The following is a 27,494-nucleotide window of genomic DNA, read 5'->3' as shown; positions in this document are numbered from 1 at the left end:
ATGCAATCTAATACCCAGGTCCTTTTCTGCAGTACTCTTTCCTTGGCAATCATTTTCCATATTTTTTGTGTGCAGTTGATTATTCTTTCCTAAGTGGAGTACTTTGCATTTGTCCCTATTGAATTTCATCCTATTTATTTCTGACCATTTCTCTAGTTTGTTAGGATTATTTTGAATTCTAATCCTGTCCTTCAAAGTGCTTGCAACCCCTCCTCCTGAGGGCATTCTGCACCAAAAAATTAAAAATTCGGCACCAAAAAAATTAAAAATTCTGCACACAATATTTTAAAATTCTGCAAGTTTTATTTGTCAATAAATAAATGCAGAGGCTCCAGCATGGCAGTGGGGAGCACAGTCCACTGGCTGCACAAAGGTGGAAGATTACTCTGCATTCCCCAACCCCCGGGACACGGACTCAGCGGTGAGGCTGCACCTAACCCTGACACTGCACAAGGCCTGGTCCTGCCCCAGAAACACCTTGGGGCCCTGCCTCTCTGCGCCAGGCACACCAGGTGTGGGCAGGCAGGCTCAATCAGGCAGGATCCAAGTGTGGAGGGGCTCAGTGTGGAGGAATCCAGATGTGGGGTGAGAGGATTCTGTGTGGGACAATCTGGGTGCAGGCAGCTCAGTGGGGGTGGAGGGTGTCTAGGTATGGGGGGATCTGGATGCACAGAGGCTCAGGGTTTTTTTTTCCAGGTGCAAGGGCAATGGGACTCTGCAGGGGCTTCCAGGTGAAGGTGGTTTGGGCTCAGTGGAGGAGTCTGGGTGTGGGGGTCTCAGCGTGGGGGGGGTCTGGGTGTGGGGAGTGGAGCTTGGTGGGGTGGATGTCTGGGTGCAGCTAGTTGGAGGTCAGTGGCATGGGGGTCTAGATGTGGGGTCTTGGTGGTGCAGGGGGTGGGGCATCGGGGTGGGGGTTTGAGTGCAGGGAGCTCAGTGGGGAGTGGTCTGGGTGCAGGGGTGGGGGTCCGGAGGCAGGGGGTCTGGGTGCAGGGGGCTCCAGATATAGGGGTTGAGGTTCAGTGGGGTGGGGTTTGGATATACCAGGTGAGGCTTGGCAGTGGTGTCTGGGTATGGGAGGTCCAGATGCACGGGGGTTGAGTGGATGGGGGAGCAGCTCCCTGTACAGTGACCCCTCCCTCCGCAGCTGAGGAGCAATCGGGGGAGGTAGCAGGGGAGCATGCTGAGCTTTCTGCAGCTGGGGGAGGTTTCTGGGGGGTGGGTCTGACACAGCCCCAGACATTCCTTGCAGGGGAAGAGGAAGTCCCGTCCTCTCCTGCCTCTAGCCCAGCCGGGACTAGCAGCTGATCCCAGCTCAAGGTAGGAGCCACTGGCTGGGGTCTCCTCAGTCCTGGGGTGATTAACCTCTCCACTGGCTGCTCCGGGTGCCTGGAACAATGTACCTGCAGTGCTAGGGAGTGGTGCATGACTGCTCTTGCAGCTTCCCTTTGCTTCCCTGTCAGAAAGTCATTTTTCTGTGGGGAAGCAAAGAAATCTGAGGGGGACATGAATTTTGAGTATGCGCAATGGTGCAAAATTCCCCCGGGAGTAAACCCCTTGCAGCTTGGTATCATCTGCAAATGTTATAAGTGTACTGTCTGTGCCATTATCCAAATCACTTATGAAGATATTGAATAGAACCAGACCCAGGGCCGGTCCCTGCGGGACCCTACTCAATACGCCCTTCCAGCTGGACTATGAACCATTGATAACTGCTCTCTGAGTACGGTTTTCCAACCAGTTGTGCACCCACCTTATAGTAGTTTCATCTCTAGGCTATATTTCTCTAGTTTGCTGATGAGATGGTAATGTAAGACAGTATCGAAAATCTTACTAACGTTGAGATATATCACATCGACTGCTTCCCCCTCCATCCACATGTCTTGTTATCCTGTCAAAGAAGAATGTTAGGTTAGTCTGACATGATTTGTTCTTGACAAATCCATGTAGGCAGTTACTTATCACCTTATTATCTTCAAGGTGTTTATGTACTTGAAAACCGTTATCATGTCCCCTCTCAGTCTTCTCTTGTCCAGACTAAACAAACCCAATTTTTTCAATCTTCCCTCATAGGTCATGTTTTCTAGACCTTTAATCATTTTTGTTGCTCTTCTCTGGACTTTCTCCAATTTGTCCACATCTTTCCTGAAATGTGGCGCCCAGAACTGGATACAATACTCCAGTTGAGGCCTAATCAGCACGGAGTAGAACGGAAGAATTACTTCTCATGTCTTGCTTACAATACTCCGGCTAGTACATCCCAGAATGATGTTTGCTTTTTTTGCAACAGCGTTACACTGTTGACTCATATTTAGCTTGCTATCCACTATGACCCTCAGATCCCTTTCTGCAATACTCCTTCCTAGGCAGTCATTTCCCATTTTGTATGTGTGCAACTGATTATTCCTTCCTAAGTGGGGTACTTTGCATTTGTCCTTGTTGAATTTCATCCTATTTACTTCAGACCATTTCTCCAGTTTGTCTAGTTCATTTTGAATTTTAATCCTTAGTTACCAACTCCTTGAGTTTGCTAAGGTCTGCCTTCTTGAAGTCCATTAGCTTTATTCTTCTGTTTTCCCTCCTACCGTTTCTTAGAATCATGAACTCTATAATTTCATGATCACTTTCACCCAAGCTGCCTTACCCATTCAAATTCTCAACCAGTTCCTGCCTATTTCTCAGAATCAAATCTGGAACAGTTTCTCCCCTGATCATTTTCTCCACCTTCTGTACTAAAAAATGTCTTGAATGCATTCTACAAATTTATTGGATAATCTGTGCCTGCCTGTATTATTTTCCCAACAGATCTGTGAGCACTTGACATCCCCCATCCCCACCAAGTCCTGTGCTTTGGATGATTTTATTAGTTGTTTAAAAAAAGCCTCATCCACCTCTTGTTCCTGGTTAGGTGGTCTATAGTAGACCACATACCATGACATCACTTTTATTTTTTACTCCATTCATCCTTACTCAGAGACTTTCAACAGGTCTGCTTCCCACTTTATATCTTGACCTCAATTTAAGTGTATACATCCTTGATACGCAAGGCAACACCTCCTCCCTTTTTTCCTGCGTGTCCATCCTGAACAAGCTGTACCCTTCAATACCAACATTCAAGTCATATGAATTATCCCACCCTGTGAAGCTAGTTATGTCATAATTGTGATTATTTTTCCCCATACTTCTTGCATTAGTAAACAGACATCTAAGATATCCATTAGATTTTTCCTTTATATTCCCTCTTGTCTCTACTTTCTCCCTTCTATGATTGTCCATATTCCTCACAGATTTCGACTCTTCACCCAGGTCTCCATGTTCTGGACTCATCAGTGGGCTTTTGTCTTCTGCCCTGATGAACCTTGTTTAAAGCCATCCTCTCTACTTAGCCAGTCAGTGTCCAAAGATACTCTTCCTTTTCCTTCATGGGTGGATCCCATCTCTACTTAACAGTCCTCCTTGGAACAGCATCCCATGGAAGAGGTTGCCAACGCCCTTCTGGTGGCACCATCTGTGCAGCCATACGTTCACCACCAGGATGTGTCTGTCTCTGCCTGGACCCCTACCCTTGACCAGAAGGATTGATGAGAACACCACCTGCGCCTCCAATTCCCCGACCCTAACTCTCAGAGCCTTGTAGTCACTTCTGATCTGCTTAGTCTTACACCTTATAGTATAATGAATGCCCACATGGATGAGCAGCATGGGATCGTAGTTAGAGGGCCGGATGATCCTCGGCAGTCCTTCAATAATGTCTTGGATACAGGCCTCTGGGAGGTAGCACACTTCCTGCGCTCCCAGGTCAGACATCCATCCCCTGGTATAGAAGATACACTGTATGTATTTTTGTGGAGCAGCTTTATCCATCTGCAATAGAAGACTATAATTTTATTGACAGTTTCTGGTGACAGTGTAAACTGTGTGAGTGACACCCTCAGAGTGATGTGTATATCTCACTAGAACCCTGGGGTAAGTCATCTTCTACGGTTGCATATTGTCCTCTGAAGTGCTCATGAGCATAGGCGTGCGCACAGGGTGTGCCGGGTGCGCCCAGGCACACCCTAATGCAGGGGTGGGCAAATGGCTCCACTCTCCCAGCGCGGCAAGCCGCGGGGTCCACGCTCCCAGGCCGGAGCGCCCGGCCGAACGCAGCAAGCCGCGGGCCCCTCCCCCACCTTCTCCCGGAGCCATGCTGCCACGCGCAGCGCTCTGGAGGCTGGGGCTGCACGCTCCCGTGGGAAAGCGTTTGGCTCCGTGGTGAGGCAGACATGCTCCCCCCTCCCCTGGAGCCCTGTCACCACGTGCAGCGCTCTGGGAGCCAGGGCTGCGCGCTCCCGTGGGGCAGCGTTTGGCTCCGTGGTGAGGCAGACATGCTCCCCCCTCCCCTGGGGCCCTGCCGCCACGCGCAACGCTCTGGGGGCCAGGGCTGCGCGGGGAGTCAGACATGCTCCCCCTTCCCCTGGAGCCATGCTGCCATGCGCAGCGCTCTGGGGGCCGGGGGCTCAGCGGGGAGTCAGACATGCTCCCCCCTCCCCATGAGCCATGCTGCCGTGCGCGCAGTGCTCTGGGGGCTGTGGCTGCGCGCTCCCGCGGGGCAGTGTTTGGCTCCAAGGGGAGGCTAGGAGCCTCATCTCATGGTAAGGGGTCCGGGGCCAGGGGGGTTGGATAAGGGGTGGGGGTCGGGGCAGTCAGGGGACAATAAATGGGTTGGATGGGGCATGGGGAGTCCCGGGGTCTCTCAGGGAGCGGGCGGTGGATAGGGGTCAGGGCAGTCAGGGGACAGGGAGCAAGGAGGGTCCTGGGAGGGCAGTTAGTGGGGGGGGGGTCCTCTGGAGGGGGTGGTCAGGGGACAAGGAGCTGGGGAGGGGTTGGATGAGTCAGGAGTTCTGGGGGGGGGCTGTCAGGATGCAGGGGTGTGGAGAGGGGGGAGGCAGGGAGCGGGGGGGGGGTTGTATGGTTTGGGAGTTCTGGGGTTCCTGTCAGGGCGTGGGGAGCAGTTGGATAGGCGTGGGAGTCCCGGGGGTCTGTCTGGGGGCGGGAGTGTGGATAAGGGTCGGGGCAGTCAGGGGACAGGTAGGGGGTAGGGTCCTAGGGGGGCAGTCAGGGGACAAGGAGCAGTGAGGCTTAGGTAGGGGGTGGAGTCCTGGGGGGCAGTTAGGGGCAAGGGTCCCAGGAAGGGGTAGTCAACTCAGGGGACAAGGAGCAGGGGGGGTTGGGGGTTCTGAGGGGGGAAGTCGGGGGGCGGGAAGTAGGAGGGAGTAGATGGGGGTGGGATTAGGGCAGGGGCGGGGCTAGGGCGGGGCTCCCTGGGTGCACACCCTAATGAAATGGGCTGCGCACGCCTATGCTCATGAGACTACCATTCACTTCACATAGATTGTATTTATAACACTCAAAAAGTACACAGACCTGAAGTAAGCCTTTAACAGGTTATCCAATAACTTAAATCCCTTCTCTTTCCTAGTATATTTGTATTCTGTGCATTGCTGTTTGCAAGAATACTAAATCTCGGTATTCTTGAGGGGAATTTCCTGACAAACAATCCTCTAATGTGAGTCAGCAGGAAGGATGTAGTTAAGGCACTGGACGGGGACTCAGGAGACCTGGGTTCTATTCCCAGCCACAGCCAAGATGTAATGAGTGGGTGGGTGAGCAAACAAGGAGGTGGGGCAGTGTAACAGTGATGCAAACATGATTTTGGTTTCAACAGTTTGCAAAATTGGGAAGTTATGTAGGTTTTGTTTTTGTTAACGGGGACAAATAGATAACATTCAAGATGAGGCTTTGACTTACATTGAGGTCTGTGAAATATGAACCTAAAAATTAATGTTACATTGATGTAGTAATCAAGCTGCATTGTTGAACGTGCGGGAATAATTGAGATGATGTGCTCATCTGATGTTGTGATGTCTTCCACTGCGGGTTTAGATTAATAATTCCTCACGCAGCGTGTGTCTACACAGCTGCTGGAAGGTGTGATTCCCAGCTTGGCTAGATCTACATGCACTAGCTCTGCTTGAGGTAGTGCCTAAAAACAGCAGCATGGCCAAGGCGGCACTAGCTAGCTGCCCAAATTCATGTCAGGTAGGATTATATCAGGTGGCTAGCCTGACCTGCTGCTGGGCCACCGTGGCCACACTGCTATTTTTAGTTTGAGCAGAACTAGCATGCCTATGTCTACCCAAGTAGGGAATTACATCTTCCAGCTGCAGTGTAGATATACCTTTAGGGGCCCTCATCCTTCAAACTGGAGGATGTGCTGGAGTTTCTATGAGAAAATAGATCCCAGGGCACTTTCTCCCCTACTTTGCTGAGGGTCAAACACCCCTTAGTTTATGAAGTGCAAACTTAGTATTTCCTTTGTCAAACTTGTGAAGATCTCACAGGCAGTAACTCTGCATTTTTCCTTTCAGAATTGAGAGCACTGACTGCACCATTTTAGCTCAACATTTTAACTTGGTGTCCATCTAGAAAGGATGAATCAGGAGAGCAGCCCAAGCGACCACACTGATGGTGAGTTTTCTGCCTGTTCAGGCACTCAGATCTATCTGTAATGTTTTGGTCAGCAAGATTTGCTTTGTGTATGTTTTACTAATTTCTGTAGTGTCAGAAAATTAAACCCCAAACAGGAATAAAACAAAAACAGTGAATCAAGTGCTGAACCAGTCAAATGCAACTTGCATCTATGATTTTACAATGTACCATGAAGGTGACTGGACCTTCAACACTGAGACTAGTTTCAGAGTGGTCGCCGTGTTAGTTTGTATTCACAAAAACAACGAGGAGTCCTTGTGGCACTTTAGAGACTAACAAATAAATTTCTTAGTTTGTCCAAATAAATTTGTTAGTCTCTAAAGTGCCACAAGGACTCCTCATTGTTTTTTCTCTGAGACTAGTCAGCTGTCAGAACGTTGATTATTAGACTCTGATTTAAAAAAAAATGTTTGACAATTGTACTGTTTCAACAACCCCCATCTACGCACAAGAATATACAGTTTTAATTATAATGCCTTACACAAGTGATCATTCAGTTTTATCCATCATCTAGTTTTTCTATTATTCAGTCATGTGTCAGCAGTAATTATCCTTCTAATGAAAGAGTTCCTATTTAGATTACAAAGTAATGTGCAGCAAAGGTATAGATGTGTGTGTGCACACGTACATGTGCACGTGTAATAAAAAAACAGTGGCATCATGTCCCAATCCTATGCAGGAAAGAGGGACCTGAGAACTACGTTAAGTAGTGAGTAATTAACCACTGGAACAGTTTTCTAAGGGTTGTAGTGGATTCGCTGGAAATATTAAAATCAAGATTGGATGTTCTTCTGAAAGATCTGCTCTAATTCAAACAGACATTATTTCAGGGAAGTTCTGTGGCCTGTGTTATGCAGGAAGTCAGGCTAGAAGAACACATTTGGCCTTTCTGGCATTGGAATATATAAATCTAGAAGCAGTGACTATAAAGTGTCAGGCTCCTATTCAGTTGTGCACTTATTTTGACGTGTAAAGAGCTGTTCTTATTCTGATGTGAGGGCTAGTTTCATGGTTTCCATTGTTTCCAATTTTCTGTTTGTGGATGAGGAGCTTTTTTTTTTTTTGTTTGTTTGTTTGTCAGATTTCTTTTGCAAAGAAGAGGCTGTTGTGAGAGCTCAGTCTACTTGCTGTTTTGGTTTTTCCGTGAGAGGAATAGTGAGTCTGTTTCTTTCTGGGTTTTTTGTTTGTTTGTTTTGATTTGGATTTTTTTTGTTTTGTTTAGGTTGGTTTTTCTGTCTCTGACTTTATCTATGTGAGGAAATTTTATCATTCTGATAGTGACAGTGAAAATCCTCATGTAGACAAAGTGCTGGTGGCCACCATCAGCACTACATCACACAGACCTGCAAGGAACAGGGGAAGTCGACATAGTGCTTAAAAGCCTCGTGGCTGTCTGAGCCCTTTCTGCACTAGTGCTCCTACCAATGTTGTGACTACTGGAGCGGAACTGGTGGTTGTGGAGGAACAGTGAGAGGTCCCCTCCCCGTCTTTAATATGCGTCCAGTTCTTGATCTAGGGCAGTGGCTGTCAACTTTTCCAGACTGCTTTACCCCCTTTCAGGAGTCTGATTTGTCTTATGTACCCCCAAGTTTCACCTCACTTTAAAACTACTTGCTTACAAAATCAGACATGACATAATACAAAAGTGTCACCACCACATTATTACTGAAAAATTGCATACTTTCTCATTTTTACCATATAATTATAAAATAAATCCATTGGAGTATAAATATTGTACTTACATGTCAGTGTATAGTATATAGAGCAGTATAAACAAGTCATTGTCTGTATGAAATTTTAATTTGTACTGACTTTGCTAGAGCTCTTTATGTAGCCTGTTGTAAAACTAGGCAAATATCTAGATGAGTTGATGTACCCCCTGGAAGACCTTTGCGTACCCTCAGGGGTACGTGTACCCCTGGTTGAGAACCACTGATCTAGAGGAGTGAGAGTTCCCACTCTTGAGTGTCCTCTGTGTGTTTTGTTGATGTGGATGGAAGATGGCTCCATGGTAGGAGGTTATAGGGGGCGGATGAATTAAGTATGTGAGGGAGCAAAGTTTAGTGTCTTCGACAATACGTGCTAGGATGACTCTGTGCAAGGGAAGGCTCCTTAGGCAAATCTTTTTTTGTCTCCATTGAGAGAGGTGGAATGGTTGGCCAGAATGCTCCTGGGTTGCTCATTGAGGGTGAAAGCTTAACAAGATTTAAAAAGGCCTTGGGTATTTATATGGAGCTCAATAATATCTGAAGTTGTTATAATTAATGACAACAGAATTTGGGGAGGGATATTAAACCCTGTGCTTCGGGGCTTAAGCCAATCTCTGACTAATAGAGACCAGGATGAGACCTACATGGGGGCATGATATCCCACATGTACCTACTGGGGTGTTCTTACATCTCCATCTGGTGCTGGCCATTGTCAGATACAGGATACTGGACTAGATAGACATTGGGTCTGATCCATTGTGGAAATCCCTATGTTCCTGCGGTTTGCCAGCTGTGTTGCAAATAAGGCTGACAATCTATTTGGAAATCTCTGAAATCTAATCTCCATTTGTTCAGCTTCCAACACCTGATTCTGATTCTACAGCTGCCTTGCAACTTTTAGGACCTCAATACAATTAATTCTCTTAAGCCCCACTGAGCCTACCACTTAGGTAGGAGTTATAGAAGAAGGATACTTTAATCTTTAGAAAGATTAAAATATTTTAATGTAATCCAGCTGGAATGGTTAGACTTTTCTCAGGGTCAGAGACAGCCAAGTTTTTTCCCCATTCCCTCCTCCTCCCTTCATCTACAGGAAGGAAGTGCTGGCAAGAGCCCTCTCAGCTTCCTGTCGACTTCTGAGCACATTTCCAGACACAACCTTCTCCATCATCCATCACCCAGACCAGCAAAACAATTACTGCAGTGCAACAGGAAAAACACACGTCTCACATAAACAGTTTGGAGGCTGTATGATCCCAAACCACTGGAATTCACATACAAGCCAGATTAATCTGTGAGTTACATGTGACCGGAGATTATTCAGTACTTTCTTCCCTTCCTTTTGTAACCAGATGTCTTGGTCACTAAAATTCTCCTTTAAAGGACACTTAAAAAAAAAAAAGGAATAACATTTGTTTAATAAACTAGTTGCTACATTGGCAAAAGTCAATAGAATTTATACAGCCTTAGGCCAAGAAAATGACCGAGCTTGGTTTCTGGTCAGAAGCACAATGGAAGTGGTGCCTTTGGCTCCAGGGGTTACTCCTGGGGGCATTCTGTGCCAAAAAATTTAAAAATTCTACAAATGTTGTTTGTCAAAATAACAGTACATAATCACGCTAGTTTCAATTATTTTGGTAATTTATTTTAAAATACCTGTCAGCAAGTATGTCTAACAATACAGACACACACAAAAATTCCCCCAGGAGTAGAGAGTTAAAGAAACCCCATGATAACCCAGTTCCTGTTTCTCTGCCCCATTTGTCCCAAGCCCAGCCGGGGAGCCAGACACCCACAATCCCTCCCCCCCGCACAGCCCAGCTGTGGGGCCCCCCAGCCAATACACCTGAACCCCCTCCCAGCCGTGGGGCCCCCTGCCCAAATACCCACACCCCTCCCCTCCAGAGCCCAGCTGTGGCCTCCCCCAGCCGTGCCCCCCCCCCAGCCCAGACACCCCCCTCCACCCCGAGAGCCCAGGGATCCAGAGGAAGAAACAGCCTGATGCTCGGTCTCAGGTTTGCATGGAGTTTCCTGCGCGCTGCCCTCTCCTTCCCTCAGGGCATGTTGGGAACTGCAGCTGTCAGGAATCCACTAGCTCCCTCTCCCTTCCCACAGCAGTGTCTTCTATGTGCGAGCTGGGCTCTGCTGGGTCCAGCAGCCCCTAATGGTGGCTAGCAGCATGCAGCCAATTTCTGTGGGGGAAAGGAAATTCTGCATCACAACGTTAATTTCTGCAAAATTCTTCATTGCGCAGTGGTGCAGAATTCCCCTAGAAGTACCTAGGCATAGTAGGTGACTGGTCAGTATCATATTACTAGGGCAAATGTCCCTGCCAGATGTTCAAGCAGTAATATTGATGGGTTCCAGAGCAGGGCAGGGATGAGAGCCATAAGGCTGAAGTGAGGCATCTTAAAAGAAGGAATAAATATGGTGGAGAACCTGAAGACCTCATCCCTGGTAGGGGGGCAATGGTTCTCTTTCAGAAAGGGTTAGGAGAGTCATTTATGAAATTCTGTTTCATAAAAGCTCCATATTTCTAATTTTGTGTCAGAAATTGCATTGCAACATTTAGCCACATTCTCAGTACTATGTGCTATGCATCTTTTGTCAGGCCAGGCCTTAAATCAACAGTCAGTTTTACATTTCTTTATAATATAAATCCCTTTTGGAGTAATATAGGTCTCCAAATCAAGCCTAGGCTGGGGTCTGCTCAGGAAAATCAGGAGCATTTGGGTAAGTCTAAGTTTAGGGGAAAACTACTTTTGAATATATTAAAACTTCAGCATCTGTTCTTAGGAGAACAGAATTCAAGTGCAAGGGGCTAACAGACAAAGTGGGTAGTCACCCACGAAAGCTTATGCTCCAATACAGCTGTTAGTCTTAAAGGTGCCACAGGACTCTCTGTTGCTTTTTACAGATCCAGACTAACACGGCTACCCCTCGGATACTTAAAAATCAACTAGGGCAGGTGTTTCTCAAATGCTGCCACTGTGGCTGCATGCAGCCACCAGAGGCTTTTCATGTGGCCACATCCTCCTTGGTGGTGATGGGGGGGAGCAAAGCAGTGGCCCCTCCAGGGCTGCCAGTAGGGGTTGGGCCCTGTCCCCCTCTGGAGCCAGAAATGCTGGAGGAGCAGGCAGGCGGCGGGGCTTGGGTTTCAGATCTGGGGTGGCGAGTGGCAGGCTCCAGCTGTGTGGCAGCAGGCTCCATCCCCTGGCCATGGGCTTTGAGCCCTGACTCCAGGCTCACCCCCTTCCCCCAGTGCCTCCTCTGGCCCCGGGCTCTGGCCGTGTGTTCTGACCCCCATCTGCAGGGTTTTGGATTCCACCCATGGGGCCACACAATCCAGCCCCGGCCCCCAGCCATATGGCAGTGACTGCCGGTCCCAAGCTCACCCCCCCCCACATCGCCCCTGTCCCCACTATGTCCTCCGGCCCTGGACTCACCGGACTGTGCAGTTGCAGGGCTCCAGTCCCTGGACTCACCCCCCGCATCACCTCGAGCTGCCTCCCTACCCACCTCCCCATCCAGGGCTTAGTTTGTCCCCCAGCTTGCTAGGGCTGAGTGAGTCTGTTGTGAAAAATGATATTTGTATGTTTGTTAATATCACTTTTCACTGCCTCCCTGCTAGCTAGCAAGTCTGCTGCTGTGAAAAGTGATATTAACAAAATACAAATATCACTTTTCACACAAACAGACTTACTAGCTAGCAAGTCTTATAAAAATAAGCAACCAAAAAAAAAGCAAAAGAAACAACAAAAAGGGACAAATACATGTAAAACACATTATTTGTTTCTATTCTGTTTAGGTCCAGTAAAAAATAGAGAAAACTGTACATTATTTTTATTTTTGAGTCTGCAAAAAAACACTTCATAAATAAATTACAATGATTTAGATATGTATATATGCATATTTATTTGTTTTTCCTAAAGTTAATTGAGTATTGTAGGAAAAATTGTCAGAGCGGCCACCAGCAATAGTTGGTGGTCGCAATCTGAGGCCACCAAAATTTTTCTTGTGAGAACCCCTGAACTAGGGTGTCTTCCATGTACTAATCAGTCTTTCCATGATACCACTGAATTTTAGTTGATCGTCAGTCTTTGTTTGTTCTTTCTGAAAGAGTCATCATTATTAAAAATTTTCAGTGCAATTCTGTTTACAATGTTCCCAATGTATTACTGGCAGTAGTAAAATTGTCTGGTGGCTAAATTTGGCTAAATATGCTAAAATGTGAATAGATGCTGTAAACTCCGTACTCAGAGAAAGGGTTCATTGTGTTGATGAGACAGTTTCCAGGTTAGACTCGTAGAAGGCAGTTTGTTTAGGCTTTACTCTAAAGCCTTGTTATGTATTATTGAACCCTGGGTAGTATAGGAGAATCCTGCCTCTTCTACCCACTGGCCTAGGTAGAGTCATACAGTTTAGGGCCAGATGGGACCACCAAATCACCTAGTCTGACCTCCTGTATTTCACAGGTCACCAACACCACCCAGCACATGCACACTAAACCCATCAACCAAAATTAGACCAAAGTATTACAGCCCATTATGTTACTATTTTAGGTATAAAGCCCCCTGCCCCAGCTGAAGAGATCAAGGTGGTTGTACCCAATAATAAAACAATTAAAAGGCTTACAACAGTGGTTCTCAAACTTTTGTACTGGTGACCCCTTTCACATAGCAAGCCTCTGAGTGCGACCCCCCCTTCTAAATTAAAAACACTTTTGATACATTTAACACCATTATAAATGCTGGAGGCAAAGCAGGGTTTGGGGTGGAGGCTGACAGCTCACGACCCCCGCCCGTAATAACCTGGTGACCCCCTGAGGGGTCCCAACCCCCGTTTGAGAACCCCTGGCTTACAACTTAAAAAAGTTAGCCAAGGCTAGTCTAACCAAGGCTAGTCTAGCACAGGTGGAGCATCCCCACTGGAAAGTACTATCCATGCCAGAACTGTGTGGCTGTGTCTACAGTGGTGCTGTACTAGCTGTGTGCTGGGTGGATTTCTGGCAGGATATCCCAGGGTTCTTAGTGGTGCATTAAACTGGGCCACTCTATACATTTATTCACAGTGTATTTTGGGAGAACATGTCTGTCCTTCCTGAGCTCCTGTGCAGAAGTGTTCTTATGGGTCTTACTGATATCACACCACAACTTTACCAGAAGGCTGGTGTCAGCTTCTGGCCAGCTGGCAGCATGGGCAAAGGCATCTGGGGTGGCATCTCTGATTCTGTGGAAGTGTAGCAGAAATAGAGCAGGCAAACATGGGGTTAAAATACAGTGTGGAATAAGGCAGGAATTAGACAAGAAAGTACAGCTCAGATGGAATTGTGGGATAGCATTGGAGGACTAACAGCCCCTGGTCTTGATTAGCCTGAGTTTTCACTGCAAAGCAGGTGGGTTTTCAGCTCAGGCTGAAGCAAAACCTGAGCTCATGCCTATATCCTGCTAGCCCAGGCTTAAAGCATCCTTGAGTCTGGGTTAGAGGATTTTCTATGTGGACGAGAGGGAGGGTGGGGCAACATCCATACCAGAACCTGGGCTAACTCTGCAGTGAGGAAAAGACTGTGTACCCAGCTAGTTTATCGAACAATCTGTTCCTGTCACTGTTAGCCTCATCCACTCTCCTCCATTAGTTTGTTTCATCTCCTTGTGGTGTTTTGTCTTGGAGTGTGAGCCCTTGGGTCAGGGACTGTCTGCTACTTACATTATGTCTGTACAGCACCTAGCACACTGGGGCCCTTATCAGGGCTGGATTTGCACCTTACGCGTCCCTAGGCACAGCATCATCAGTGGGCCCCCCCCATGTGGCCCTGCCTGGAGCCCCCCTCTGGAGTCCCCATGTGGCCCTGACACCCCCTCCCCCCAGCAGCCCTGTGTGGCCCTCTCTGCCTCCTAACCTGGCTCCAAGAACACTGATGTGACTTTTCACTTGAGAAAACAGTGCACCCGCTACCCACCTGCTAGCAGTTTGCCACTGCCTCCCAGACCAGTCAGCATCATCCAGCTCAGGCTGCTCTCGTGCCACAGTGGCATCTAGTGGGCGAACGCCAGAACTGCAGCATATTTTCTGCAAGGAAAAAAAACTCTGCCTTCCTCGGACAAGAATTCTGCGCATGTTGCGAATGTCACCTAAGGAGAGGGGGCACAACGTAAGACAAGCGGCGCGTGGGGTATCTTGGCAGGGGGTGGGGCAGATCAGGAGGCTCCCTCCCTCCCAAGAACATCCGAGCAGTGCGGCCAGTGGTAGCAGGGCAGCAAAATAGCCCAAAATACCGCGACTTGCAGCTGCCAACCCCGCCCCGGCAACTGACAGCTAAAAATAGTCCAGTTGGGCTAGATAATCATATAGTTGACATTGTGACGACACCCCTAAATCTAGCCCTGGCCCTTATCTATCCTGATTACGGTCTCTAGGTGCTGTTGCAGTACAAATAATAACAATATATTTTTTCAAACCCTCTTAAAAATGCTGATTAAAAGAGTACAGTAACTAAAGAAGAGGCTAAATGGATTGGTGTAAGCAAGAAAGTGAAATATGGCATCAGATAGTTGTAATTTAATAAAAGAGACAGCTCTGAAATGCCAAAGGAATCTTGAGGTGTTTCTTTAGTGGGGGAAATGAGCTGAGACAACTGTCTGCATAGAGGAGCAGTTTCCACACCCCGTGGCCTTCAGCACCAACATCCCAAATACTGGCCTGGAACATAGCAGTAAAATCCCTAATATACAGAGGCATCAGAGCATGGATAGCCATCAGGATGAGGGTGGAGGAGGTGGTTAGAGGATTGTACAGCCCTCAGGGCTGTAAGAAACAATGTGTCAATTTGAAATCATGTCAATTTCAAAATTTAGTAAAAAGTATTTTTGGGTCCTACCCAGCCATAGCCCCTGGTCAATTCATGTTGGTTTACAACCCTGTTTCCCTGTTTTGTAAATGTTTTCTTCTCTCTGCTTTATTAAACTGACTATACAGCCATGAAAATGGGCAATACACAAAATGTTATAATTGCAGAAATCTGCCTACTGTAGAGATTCTTGAACCTTCTGGCCAGTCTTGAAGACAGGATACTGGGCTAGATGGACGTCAGGTCTGAGCCAGTCTAGCAATTCCTGTGTTCCTAAATAAAGTGAAAAAAAGGTTTGTCTTCATTCTTTTTCAGTTACAGTTATCGAAACAGTACTTAGGATAATAATGGGTAAAAAGAAATCAGCAGAAATGTGATTTGTTGACAATGTTTCATTGCCAACTTGAAATCAGTCCACCACATTCTAGCCGAGCGATGTGAGGAACGCAGGGCAGGAGTAACATGATCATAGTTACTCAAACCACTGAGCCAAAGTGCTGCTGCATTCTGAACAAACTGCAAGCAACAGAGATGCACTATCTCAAGGGAATGACAATCATCAGTTCTCATGGTCACAAAGTGTATGAAGCAGTCAGGGAGTTGAAAGCCTTTTCTAACAGCAGTTATGGATCATAATCCTGGTTAGAAGGGGAAGACAAGATGTCTCAGCACCAGTAAGAAAAACAGAAATCCATGGAATTCATTAGTCTCTGAGGCCTTGAAGAAATAGACTAGCTGTTGTGCTAATGCTGGTGTGGAATAGGCAATGCACTGAAACTCACCAAATGAGTCAGTCCAGCCAAAAGGGCTGACTGCTTATGTTTAGGATATGCCCAAAGACGCAGAGCATAAACCACCAATATCTGAGAATTCTTCCATGAATATCCTTTCATTGCTTGAGGGTCTGTACACAGCTGGACCATCATCTGGCTACCTGGTGTATGGCAGAAGTAGCTAAAATGAAAGACCACAGCTTCCTCTTTCCATTCGTATTCTTCTGCATAAGATTAGTGGATTTCAGAATACCTGGCTAATCCCAGCTATACCAAAATGGCCTTGAGCAACATCCAGCCAGGTCCCCACTAGACTGGGAAAATGGACTGCAAATTGGAGTAATGCTGTGTGTGTCATAGACACTTGCAGCAATAAACTGGATACAAGTAACTAAACAGCAGTTAGAACAGTTGGTACAGAATTTGGTCACTACTGAGAAGGGCCAGATTTGAACCAGAAATGTATCTTTGTACCACACCTGAGGTTGTTAATCCTCTTCAGTGGCTATTATCAGCATAACAGCTTAACAGTTAACATGTTTGCTGTTTTTCATCTCCCCCCTACTCCATAGACCTTCTCCACAAGATAGGCTGCGATTTCTTCCGTTTAAAAAGAATACCCAGCTATTTGTGCTCTGTAGGAGCACAAGAAAGTGACTGTAGCAACCAGTTTCAAATGTTTACATGTTAGGTATCTACACCTAAATAATAATGTAATAGAATAGAAACAAGGCCTCCATGGGGCAAGGGGAATGACACTGCTATAATCAAGTTTCATTTTTATTTCTAAAGAACTATGAGGCTGTAGAAACACAACTAGTTCTGTCCAGGTTCTAAGCCAGTGTTTGCTCTTTGTGTGTATGTGATTGTGGATTTTTTTAAATTAAACTATTTTGCAAGCACTTCCTTCCTGCATTTCTGAGAAAGAGGGAGGGGGGAATGTTTAACTGTTTGCCTTTGACAGAGGAGGAAAAACTGAAGAAAACAAGAGATGCAATCCTAAGTAACTACTGACCTTTTACTTCAGACTGGTGATGTTTTTCAGTGGCAGAGCCTCCAGGGATTGACAGCATCCTCCTTGCTATTGTGCTGCCTGCTCAAAAAGGGGCTAAAGTTCAGCTTTTATGATGTTCTCACTCTGGGCTTGTGGGAAAAAAGGCCACATTCCATTTCTTAAGTCATATGAGTGCAAAAGCTGACGGAGTTCTACAGTCTAACCTCAGGGCATTAGGCCAGTTCAGAGTGAAACTGGGAACGACAGACAATTTAGGTAAATATGAAGCCAAATCTTTCTCCTCAAAGAGATTTGCAGCAGGTGGGAGGATGAGGGTTCAGTGTATTTTCACTGTTAAATCAAAAACACTGATTTATTTTATGCTGGCCTGTTGCTTTTTCATAAAAATGTGCTGCTTGTTATTACTCATAAAGGGCTCTCATGCTTTGTTGTTCAGAGAGTCTTTTCCATATTGGACTGCACTTACTGGAAATGAATGTTATTCCCCAAGACAAAAACCAGTAAGTGATTCTTTGATGGTGACTGTTTTTTTTCATCTAATATTCCCAAGTGAATCTTCGGTCCTGCAAGTCACTCTTCAGTCTGCTCTCTGATAGGGGCTGGATGGCCTTTTGTCTTCCTGATTAGTCGGGTGTCTCTCATTGGGCCAGCTAGGCACTGGCTGGGTGGCCTTCTTTCACTGACTATTATGGCTGCCATCTTTTCATTGATCTCAGTTGCTTCCACCATTGGACAGTGAACCTTATTTCCAGAAAAATTCCCTTCATTCTCATTGTGGAAAGGTCACTAGATATAGCTGCTTAGTGTTTAATATGATGATTCCCGCTGTGAGAAAATGGAAACAGCTCTTCAAGGGGTGGGGCAACATTGTACGCAGAAGGGGCCACCAATCTTAAAGATAGGGTTAATATTTTACAGAGGCTCAGAGTTTTCAAATGTTGTGCAAATGGCTAAAAATAAAAATCTGGATGACCTTTAAAAAAAGGGTCCCAATCAGTTTGCATCCCTACTACAGTGCTTGTGACTTTACTCCTGATGAGAGTGCTTCTGCATTTTTATGTAGCCCTCTTGTAACTCCCACAACCACATGCTGACCAGTACTGTGTAATGGGCCTATCTGGGGAAGTAAGCTCCCTTTGCAGCTGGAATGTCCCTGGTGTATTGAGACGGGCCAGTCACTTGAGTTTGTTCGGTAGAAAACTCTTGTTGGCACATATGAGAGATGCTGTGCTCTGGATTGTAGAATACAGAAATATAAAGAGAGTCCCTGCCCTAACAGCAGGCTTACAACCAAAAATATAGATACATAGAAGGCCTGACACAATGGGAAATGTTGAAGTGAGGACATAGGTGTGGGTTGTTTTTTGAGATGGTGGTTAGTGCTGGCATGAGGAAAAAATTCCTGACTGCAGCAAAGAGATTAAATATCTCCAAAGATGTTAGTTCAAACATACTTTGAAAAATGTAACAGAGGCATAAATGCACCTCTGGATGAATGTTTTATAGATGCAGGACTGCCAGCCCTCCCCTAGCAATCACATTTCCACTTTCTCATGTGGTATACACCTGTGGCATGCCGATAGTGCATGTGTTGTGGTGGGGAGATGGCCAGCTTCAAAACCACAGATTTGTATCTTTGTTTCTTAATGTCAGTTTTTGTCCCAGTCTTTTTGTGGCTTTTCTGTGCTCCTAGTTCCGTCAGTAGCATCTTTACAACAACTCATTTCCTCCTCTCAACCCTCAAATTTGGTAAATAATACTGTGTAAATAGAAATCTGTAGAGTTGCTAGCAAGGCACAAGCAGATGTTTCTGCAGACTGTGTAAGTAGTGCACTTTGAAGAACTCTTCATACTTAGTACTGAAGCTCACTGTGTAACTACTTGTATCTCCTTTTGTAGGTAAGAATTGAGAAGCTCTGTGGATCACTCAACCCTATGACATTTCCATTTTTATAATGAACAATGCAGTGTTACAAATTCAGAGGACAAATTCAGAGGAGATGTGGAAGGGGGAGTCAGTTCTGTAACTTGGTTTGCTACAGCTCAGACCTTAAGTTTCTCCCAGAGAAAATAGACTGAAAGGGCCAATGCACAGCTAGTCAGATTGCAGGATTCTGACAGCCACCAAAGACTTGCTCCCATCCCGTTTGTTCCCCGATTTGATTTATTACCTGAAATAAATCCCATTAGTCTCATCTATTCCTCCCCTCTTGGAGAAAAATGCATCCTTTCCAGCAAGGAATCAGATTCTTCTTGGCTAGCTCAAGACATGCTGTTTGCATATATTTACTTACCTACATGTTTTTTTTGTTTCTGTATTTATCATAAGAACCATTTTCCTTTAAAGTAAGTGTAAGTGTGTGTGTGTGTGTGTGTGTGTGTGTGTGAGAGAGAGAGAGAGAGAGGTTCTGTTTACCCTACTGACAATTCATACCACCAGCAGAGGTTCCAGAGGTACATTCTAGGACAGGGGTGGGCAAACATGTGGGTATGGAAATTGTATGGCAGGCCATGAATGCTCATGAAATTGTGGGTTGGGGTGCAGGAGGGGGCGAGGGCTTTGGCTGGGGGTGCAGGTTCTGGGGTGGGGCTGAGGATGAGGGGTTGGGGGTGCAGGAGTGTGCTCTGCCCTGGGACTAAGTGGTTCGGAGGACGGGAGGGGGATCAGGGCTGGGGCAGGGGATTGGGGTGCAGGAGAGGGGGTCTGGGTTGCAGGTTCCGGGCAGTGCTTACCTCAAGCAGCTCCCAGAAGCAGCGGCATGTCCCTGCTCCGGCTCCTACACAGATGCGCGGCCAGGCAGCTCTGCATGCTGCCCGTTCGCAGGCGCCGCCCCTGCAGCTCCCATTGACCGCGGTTCCCAACCAATGAGAGCTGCGGGGGCAGTGCTTGGGGTGAGGGCAGCGTGGGGAGCCCCCTGGCTGCCCCTATGTGTAGGAGCCAGAGAGGGGGACATGCCGCTGCTTTCAGGAACCGCACGGAGCGGGGCAAGCCCCCGACCCCGCTCTCCGGCGGGAGTTCGAGGGCCAGATTAAAACTTCTGGAGTTTGCTGTAGTTTGCCCACCCCCATTCTAGGAGCAAGTGAAAAACTATGTGACTAGGGATGTGGTGATGACTTGGAGTCATGGGTGAGGTAAGTCCCTTGATTTAAATGGAGCTATGACTATTTACACTAGCTGATAATTTGGTGTGTAATGCATTCACCTCATTATGTACTTGTGCATCTGATTTTTTTTAATTTTATGAGGCGTATAAGAGCTAGTTATTATTATTATCCCTTTCCATTCTGTTCTTGACATTCCTTGCAGTCAGCTAACCAGACATTATGATCAAAACTGTTAGAACTATTTATTTTTCCTGGGCTAACTAAACTAAAATAAGCATTATTATGTATCTTCATTCTACATTGTTTTACCTCAGAAAAATTTTGCACAAGGTAGTTTTCAGGTTTTGCTGCAATGAATGTAGCAGGATCCTAGAAACTCAGCACAACAGAAGTTCAGCCAGCTCCGAGTTTTAATGAGTACAGTGAAACTTTCCTTGGGAATTTTTGAAACCTCCTAAGCAGAATTAAAACAGTTCCCCAGCAAGGAAGTGAGCAAGCTGGGGACTCTCCAACAGATGTAATCATTCAAGCAAATCTTAGTTTGGCTTGGCTGAGTCTCTCCTTCATTCTTGTCTGTTTCATCCTTGTCTCTCTGTGTCTCTATATCTGTCTTTGTCTCTTTCTCATAAGAACATAAGAAAGGCCGTACTGGGTCAGACCAAGGGTCCATCTAGCCCAGTATCTGTCTACCGACAGTGGCCAATGCCAGGTGCCCCAGAGGGAGTGAACCTAACAGGCAATGATCAAGTGATCTCTCTCCTGCCATCCATCTCCATCCTCTGACGAACAGAGGCTAGGGACACCATTCTTACCCATCCTGGCTAATAGCCATTTATGGACTTAGCCACCATGAATTTATCCAGTCCCCTTTCTCTCTCTCTGTCCACCCTGCATCCAGTTGTAGTATGAAGCAATCAGTACTAACCTGGCCACTTCCAAGACAAACAGCAAATCAGATTGACAGAAGAGGCCTTTGGCTGTCACAAGGACTTGTGTCCACTCATTTCCTAGAATGAAAGGCTGGGAGTTGAGCTGTCACCCAGCCAAGCCACAGACAATTACTAGGTTTCCATTTTGTGACTTTGATAGAGACCTAAATACATGCACCAAGTGAGAAAACAAAGTATATGGCAAAATAGATAGAAATCCACTTTCTCATATGGGTAGTTCCTTCCCTTTCCCCACTGAGATGCATTTTCTCTCTCAGCAGAACCAAAGCACATTTTGCTTTTTTATTAGAAATCCTGAGGTCAGGTCTATGCTGTGAGACATCAATTTGTAATCTGTCAAAGTAGTTACTAACTATGTAGTGTGTCTAGTAGTTATAGCAAGGAACTAGGAGCTGAGGTTCTTGGGGCTTGATTGTGATCTCACACCTGAGTCAGTAAGGAGTAACTGCATTGAAATAAATGCAGTTACACTCATGCAAGTGTGGTGTAAGTGAGATCAGAATCAGGCCCTGGGTCTCTGTTCTCATTTCTACACCTGATTTACTGCATGACCTAGAGCAAGTCACTTAACTTCCTCAAGCCTCAGTTTCCTCATTTGTAAAAGGGGAGTAATGCTTACCTGTCTTGGAAAGGTGTTGTGAAGCCTAATTATTCTTTACATTTTTTTAGATTTGTAAATTAAAATTACATATGTAGTTTAATAACAAATAACATAATCATTTACCTCAGGACACAGCTCTTTAGAGCTCTGTCATCCTCCTCAGCAGGGAAAAGCCAGAGAAAATACAGGGATCGCTATCACAGTCTTCACAATAGTCTGTGTTATTAACAAGTGTTGTGACATATCTTTTACTAAGTACAGAAACTTCTGGGAATATCATGGTAACAATAAAGACCTGCAGAGAGAAAGTATTAAGATGTTAATGACAATTACTGTAAAAGCATTGTGCCAAGAAGGTCAACAAATTCTGACTCAACATTATGCCTTCAGATTGGTTGGGAAATCAGGTTCCAAAAACCAGAGCCCTCCAAACCCTCTGTGACGGGATACCTGGGGTGCAGTCTGGGACTGTGGGACTACTGTGCCCCCTTAACTGTCTCCAGCCTGGGCTGTCTCTCAGAATGCCTTGCTAGTGACCAGCAGCAAATCCCTCCAGGTGTTGTTATCACTCAGCACCACCGCATGTGAAGCCCCACACCCAGCTCTATTGCATGAATGCTTCCAGAGCCACTCATGAATCACACAGAGAAAGGCACCAGCTAAATCCCCCCAGCTCCCAGCCTTGTACCTCAGGAATATACCGTCTTGCACTGCTCAAGACGAGCAGTGCAGATTTATTAATTGGTTCACTACTTCATCAATGGAAAGTGGATATACACCAGCCTTTGTAAACCTGAGCAAACACCCTTACCAAAAACTTCAGACAAACTCACTGGTAAAGATAAACAGTTAAACAAATTTATTGACTACAAAAGATAGATTTTAAGTGATTATAAGTGATAGGCAAAAAGTCAGAGTTAGTTACCAAAATAAAATAAAATATAAGCACGCAGTCTAAACTCTCAACCCTATTAGACTGGGCAACATCTAGATTAAGCAGTTTTTCTCACCCCCACTGGATATTGCAGTCCTTAATATACAGGTTTGTCCCTTAAACCTGGGCCGGTCTCTTCTGTTGAAGTCTTTAGTCTTCTTCTGAGTGTCTTTGTTGCTTTCAGCACAGGTGGGGGCAGGAGAAAGGCCAAGCATGGGCCCCCTGTGTTCTGTTTTATACCCTTAGCCCATGTGCTTGGAGAACACAAGTCCAGGCATGTCTGGTGAGCATTGCTGAGTCCCCAGGCAAGGTTGAGCAATTCCCTGGTGTGGCCTCATGCAGATGAGTCATTGAATTGTAACACCCTTGCTGGACAATGGCTGTTGATGGTTGTTTCACACCCCGCCTGGACGTTGGTTACTTTCCTTGCTGTTGTCTCTGAGGAGCTAATATCTCGCTGATTCCCCAATTTACAGCATGTTTTAGTGACAACCGTTGTATCTGAAGAAGTGAGGTTTTTTACCCACGAAAGTTTATGCCCAAATAAATCTGTTAGTCTTTAAAGTGCCACCAGACTCCTCCTTTTTTTTGTCGATACAGACTAACACAGCTACCCCCGACACTTGAAACCATACAACACAATCTTATAACTTCATATGCACTAAAGATACATATATATATATATTTAGATAGAACAGTGGGTTTCAGCAGTTCATAACCTTTCCCCTGATATCTCACATGGCATGCTTTATATACAAGATCACAGTTATATATAAATGAGGAATATGGGGTTACAGGACACTCCCCCAAGGTATAGACTATCACACCCTCCTTCCCAAAGTTTAGAGAGGCTGTATGTAAGAGTGCTGAAGGTGATCTTAGCCTACAGCATCATATATAGAGAGAGGTGGGTTTCTCAGGTAGCTTTGTGTAGTGCTTTATAGAGCTTGTGAGCTCCTTGAGTTGTACCACAGAAGAAGCCAGTACAGACTTCACGGGACTAATGTCGTACTCACTGCAGCAACACTACTCAGTGTGACCCTCATCCTACAATGTGTTTCCTCATGGCAGTTCCTTGCATCCATGTGGAGTCTATTACAGGTTTCGGGCCTAAGCAGCTACCTGGTTTTGCCTCAGCTATAAGTAATTAATTCTCATGGGTGATTTAAGATCCGTGGATAGAAGGTGCTAAAGAAGGGCAACGAATTGTCACAGTCAAGTGTTATGATTCCAAGTTGTCCTCACATACCACCTGCCTTTTGGGGATCCCACCATTGTGTTTTAGGACAGCAGGCAATTAGGCTAAGGCCTTTGCTCTGTTGATCCCCGGCATATGCAATTTGCTCCCTCTTGTCCATCTTAGTCCATCTCCCTCCTCTTTCCACTGTCCAGCTGTCTTAAATTTAACTATTGCTGGCCCCACATTTATACCTGTTCCTTGTGACATATAGTTCTGTTCATTTTGAATTTTAAGAGGGTGTTTTTATGTTCTCTGTTATCATATTTTAATCATGTGCATCATTGTCAAGTCCATGCAACAGCGAACAAGTTCTTTGGCAGTTGGTACTTTATAAATCATATTGTATGTTTAGATGAAGACTCTGTGCCTAGTAGTATACAATGAAAACATGGTGTGATGCTCCTCAGGGCTATCCAGGGGATGTCAGGCACCTCACCACTACCTGCCCTTAGCATGAAGCAGTCTTGTCTGTGCCTGCTGTAGATCAGCTCCTTGAAATCACCAGCTTCTGGCAGCACAAGCACTGCCTTCCTGGCCTCTGCATGCCTTGCTCTCCCTGTACAGGCACACAGTAACCCCTGAGTGCTTGGAGCATGCCCTGCAGTGTCCAGTCCCTTATCCACTGAATGCTCACAGAATTACCATGCCGTCTGTTCCCAAAAGAGCAATACGTACCAGCTTGTAAGATTCAACTCAGAACTACCACTTTGCTTAGCACCACAGCACTTAGATATATTTATAGTGAAAACGAGAACAATGTTATCAAAGAACAGAGATTCAAGTAATAGTGAGTAAGACTATTGGAAACAAAAGGCTACATATAAAACAAAATCATAACACACTTTCTAGAGACTAAACTTTAACTAAGAAGTTACTCTCTAGTGTAAAGAAGCTTACAGCAGGTTCTCTTGAGCATTTTCAACCAAGCCTGCGACCCCTTGATCTTAAGTTCCCTCTAAGCTTTGTGGCCGCCCAGCAGTCTATCAAGTGCTGCGCGCTCCAGGTGCCCCTCCCCCCACTACCACACTGCTCCTGTTCTCTGTCCTGGAGCCCCTGGCCAGCTGCTCCCAGGAGCCTTGCTATGCAGAGCAGAAGGGGGTGGGGGGGGACTAATGTCAGGGTGTCCCCCTCCCTCTGTACCCCATCTCCGCAGAGCCGAGGGGGGGGGGAAACACATGACGGGGCTCAGAATTGGGACGGAGCTTGCTGGCGGCTGCTGCTGTGTCTGAAGAAGCAGGCTTCAGACTGGTGAGTGCCAATTTACTTAAAGGGGCAGCACGTGTCTCTCTCTCTGATACACAGACACTTGCACACACTGTCTCTCTCTCTCTCTTGCACACACTGTGTGTGTGTGTCTCTCTCTCACTCTCTCTCACACACACAGTCTTTCACACTCACCTCCCAATACATAATTGTATTGTTGTTGTTGTTACTTCTTGATACTTCCTGCAGTGCACATATATTTCCTGTAATTTTATTCTTTCAAAGTGCTGATATTTGAGGTTTTTGACTGGTCTATGTATTTCATAATTTGTATTTCTCTCTTATGCTTAAAATTAATTCTTTGAGTAGTGAGTTCTAAAATGCCTAACTTGTCCTGACTGGAGTAATTATACCTATGGTAACGTTTAAAAAATATATATTATAGTGTGGAAGTGGAAAAAGGGATAAAGAGAATTTGACCACAGATATCTTAGTTTCTAGGAATAGAGCAAGAGTCAGGCTAACACTAACTCTAATAACGTGAGACTTTAAGGCAGGGCCTGGCTGAGTGGGAAGTGAGTGGAAAAAACTGTTAGATAAGAATGGAATGCAGACTGTAGCAGAAACTGCTGAGAAAAGTAAGATATCAGGAAGGAATATGTATAAACAAGACGCGGCTGTTGATCATTATGGTATGCAACCAAAGGTATAAATGCTTGCCCTAATTGTTTATCTGGCAGAGACCTGCCTAGGAAGGGGGAATCCCTGTCCGTGTGCACTCTCCCCCTTGCAATTGCTTGAGAATAAACTGTCTCTGAAGTGTTGCAAACAACCTAAGAGTGAAGACTGTGTTTTCTTCCACAATACCTAGGTTTTTTGTTTCTACTGGTGGCGCACATCCACACTTTACCTCAATAATTTGATGCACATAACAAAATTCATTCCGCACATGGATGGAAAAAATTAGAGGGAACATTGCCTTTGTCATGAAGTTAAATCACTATCCTTTTACTTCCTTAGTGAATGATGCCCAAATGTCTTCTCTGCCTCCCAAATGTAGTGGAACAGACCTAGGGTGACCAGATGTCCCGATTTTATAGGGAAAGTCCCAATATTCGGGGCTTTTTCTTATATAGGCGCCTATTACCCCCCACCTTCTGTCCCGATTTTTCACACTTTCTATCTGGTCACCCTAAACAGACCTCTGAAGTGCACCTTAAGAGGAAGTCTTCTCCTCCTCCCTGCTTTTCTCTTCCTGTTAGTTTCTTTCTGAAATCCCCAGAATCTTTCATTTGCATTCAGTTCAGACTGGTGATAGGAGACCCATTGTGAGTGAGACATTTCTCATCACCTACAGTCCTCAGCTTAAACCTCTCCAACGCATCATCAGTGATCTACAACCCATCCTGGACAATGATCCCTCACTTTCACAGACCTTGGGAGGCAGGCCAGTCCTCGCCCACAGACAACCCGCCAACCTTAAGCATATTCTCACCAGCAACCACGCACTGCTCCATAACAACTCTAACTCAGGAACCAACCCATGCAACAAACCTTGATGCCAACTCTGCCCACATATCTACACCAGCAACACCATCACAGGACCTAACCAGATCAGCTACAACATCACCGGCTCATTCACCTGCACGTCCACCAATGTTATATATGCCATCATGTGCCAGCAATGCCCCTCTGCTATGTACATTGGCCAAACTGGACAGTCACTACGCAAGAGGATAAATGGACACAAGTCAGATATCAGGAATGGCAATATACAAAAACCTGTAGGAGAACACTTCAACCTCCCTGGCCACACAATAGCAGATGTAAAGGTAGCCATCTTACAGCAAAAAAACTTCAGGACCAGACTCCAAAGAGAAACTGCTGAGCTGCAGTTCATTTGCAAATTTGACACCATCAGATCAGGATTAAACAAAGACTGTGAATGGCTATCCAACTACAGAAGCAGTTTCTCCTCCCTTGGTGTTCACACCTCAACTGCTAGCAGAGCACCTCACCCTCCCTGATTGAACTAACCTCGTTATCCCCATACTGATTTATACCTGCCTCTGGAAATTTCCATTACTTGCATCTGAAGAAGTGAGGTTCTTACCCACGAAAGCTTATGCTCCCAATACTTCTGTTAGTCTTAAAGGTGCCACAGGACCCTCTGTTGCTTTTTACATTTCTCAATGTGCATGTAAACAGATAGATGAATAAACATCTTTTGTCTGACAGAAAACCCATTTGTCACCTTTGCGGGTGATTAACCCCAGGCACAGACTTTAAGAACATACTTTCAGTATAGATATGTAACTTCTTACATAGTATCTGTACATATATTTCACTCTGATACTGATGACCAGTGTGATACTGGTTTTTATTTGAGACCTCAGATGACACTCGTTGATGAACTAGAATATACATTTCAGACCCAACAGATCCCTGTAAGGCCTCAGCACTCCCTTGCCAGTTGACATTAAGAGGTTATTGTGTCCCACATGGTGCTTTGTAAGTGTTCAGGATGCCTATGTGCCTTATAGCCTTCTCCTGCAGAATGTGATGAAATGCAGAATCCCCTGTGTAGTT

The 27,494-nt window shown here is 45.8% G+C and overlaps 1 protein-coding gene across 1 annotated transcript in view; it reads left to right on the top strand.

Annotated features, from left to right (window-relative positions):
* The window catches only part of EXD3 (exonuclease 3'-5' domain containing 3), a 514,556-nt gene that overhangs the window by 29,710 nt on the left and 457,352 nt on the right, over positions 1-27,494 (top strand). Inside the window, exon 2 of the mRNA XM_065418596.1 lies at positions 6,408-6,507. Within this exon, the coding sequence (XP_065274668.1) occupies positions 6,471-6,507 (37 nt within the window). The 5' untranslated portion in view covers positions 6,408-6,470. The remainder of the gene's footprint in view (positions 1-6,407; positions 6,508-27,494) is intronic.

Source organism: Emys orbicularis, chromosome 18 (assembly GCF_028017835.1).
Source record: "Emys orbicularis isolate rEmyOrb1 chromosome 18, rEmyOrb1.hap1, whole genome shotgun sequence".
Taxonomy (NCBI): Eukaryota; Metazoa; Chordata; order Testudines; family Emydidae; genus Emys; species Emys orbicularis.
Note: the sequence above shows the minus strand (reverse complement) of the source record. Positions and strands in the feature narration are given on the sequence as shown.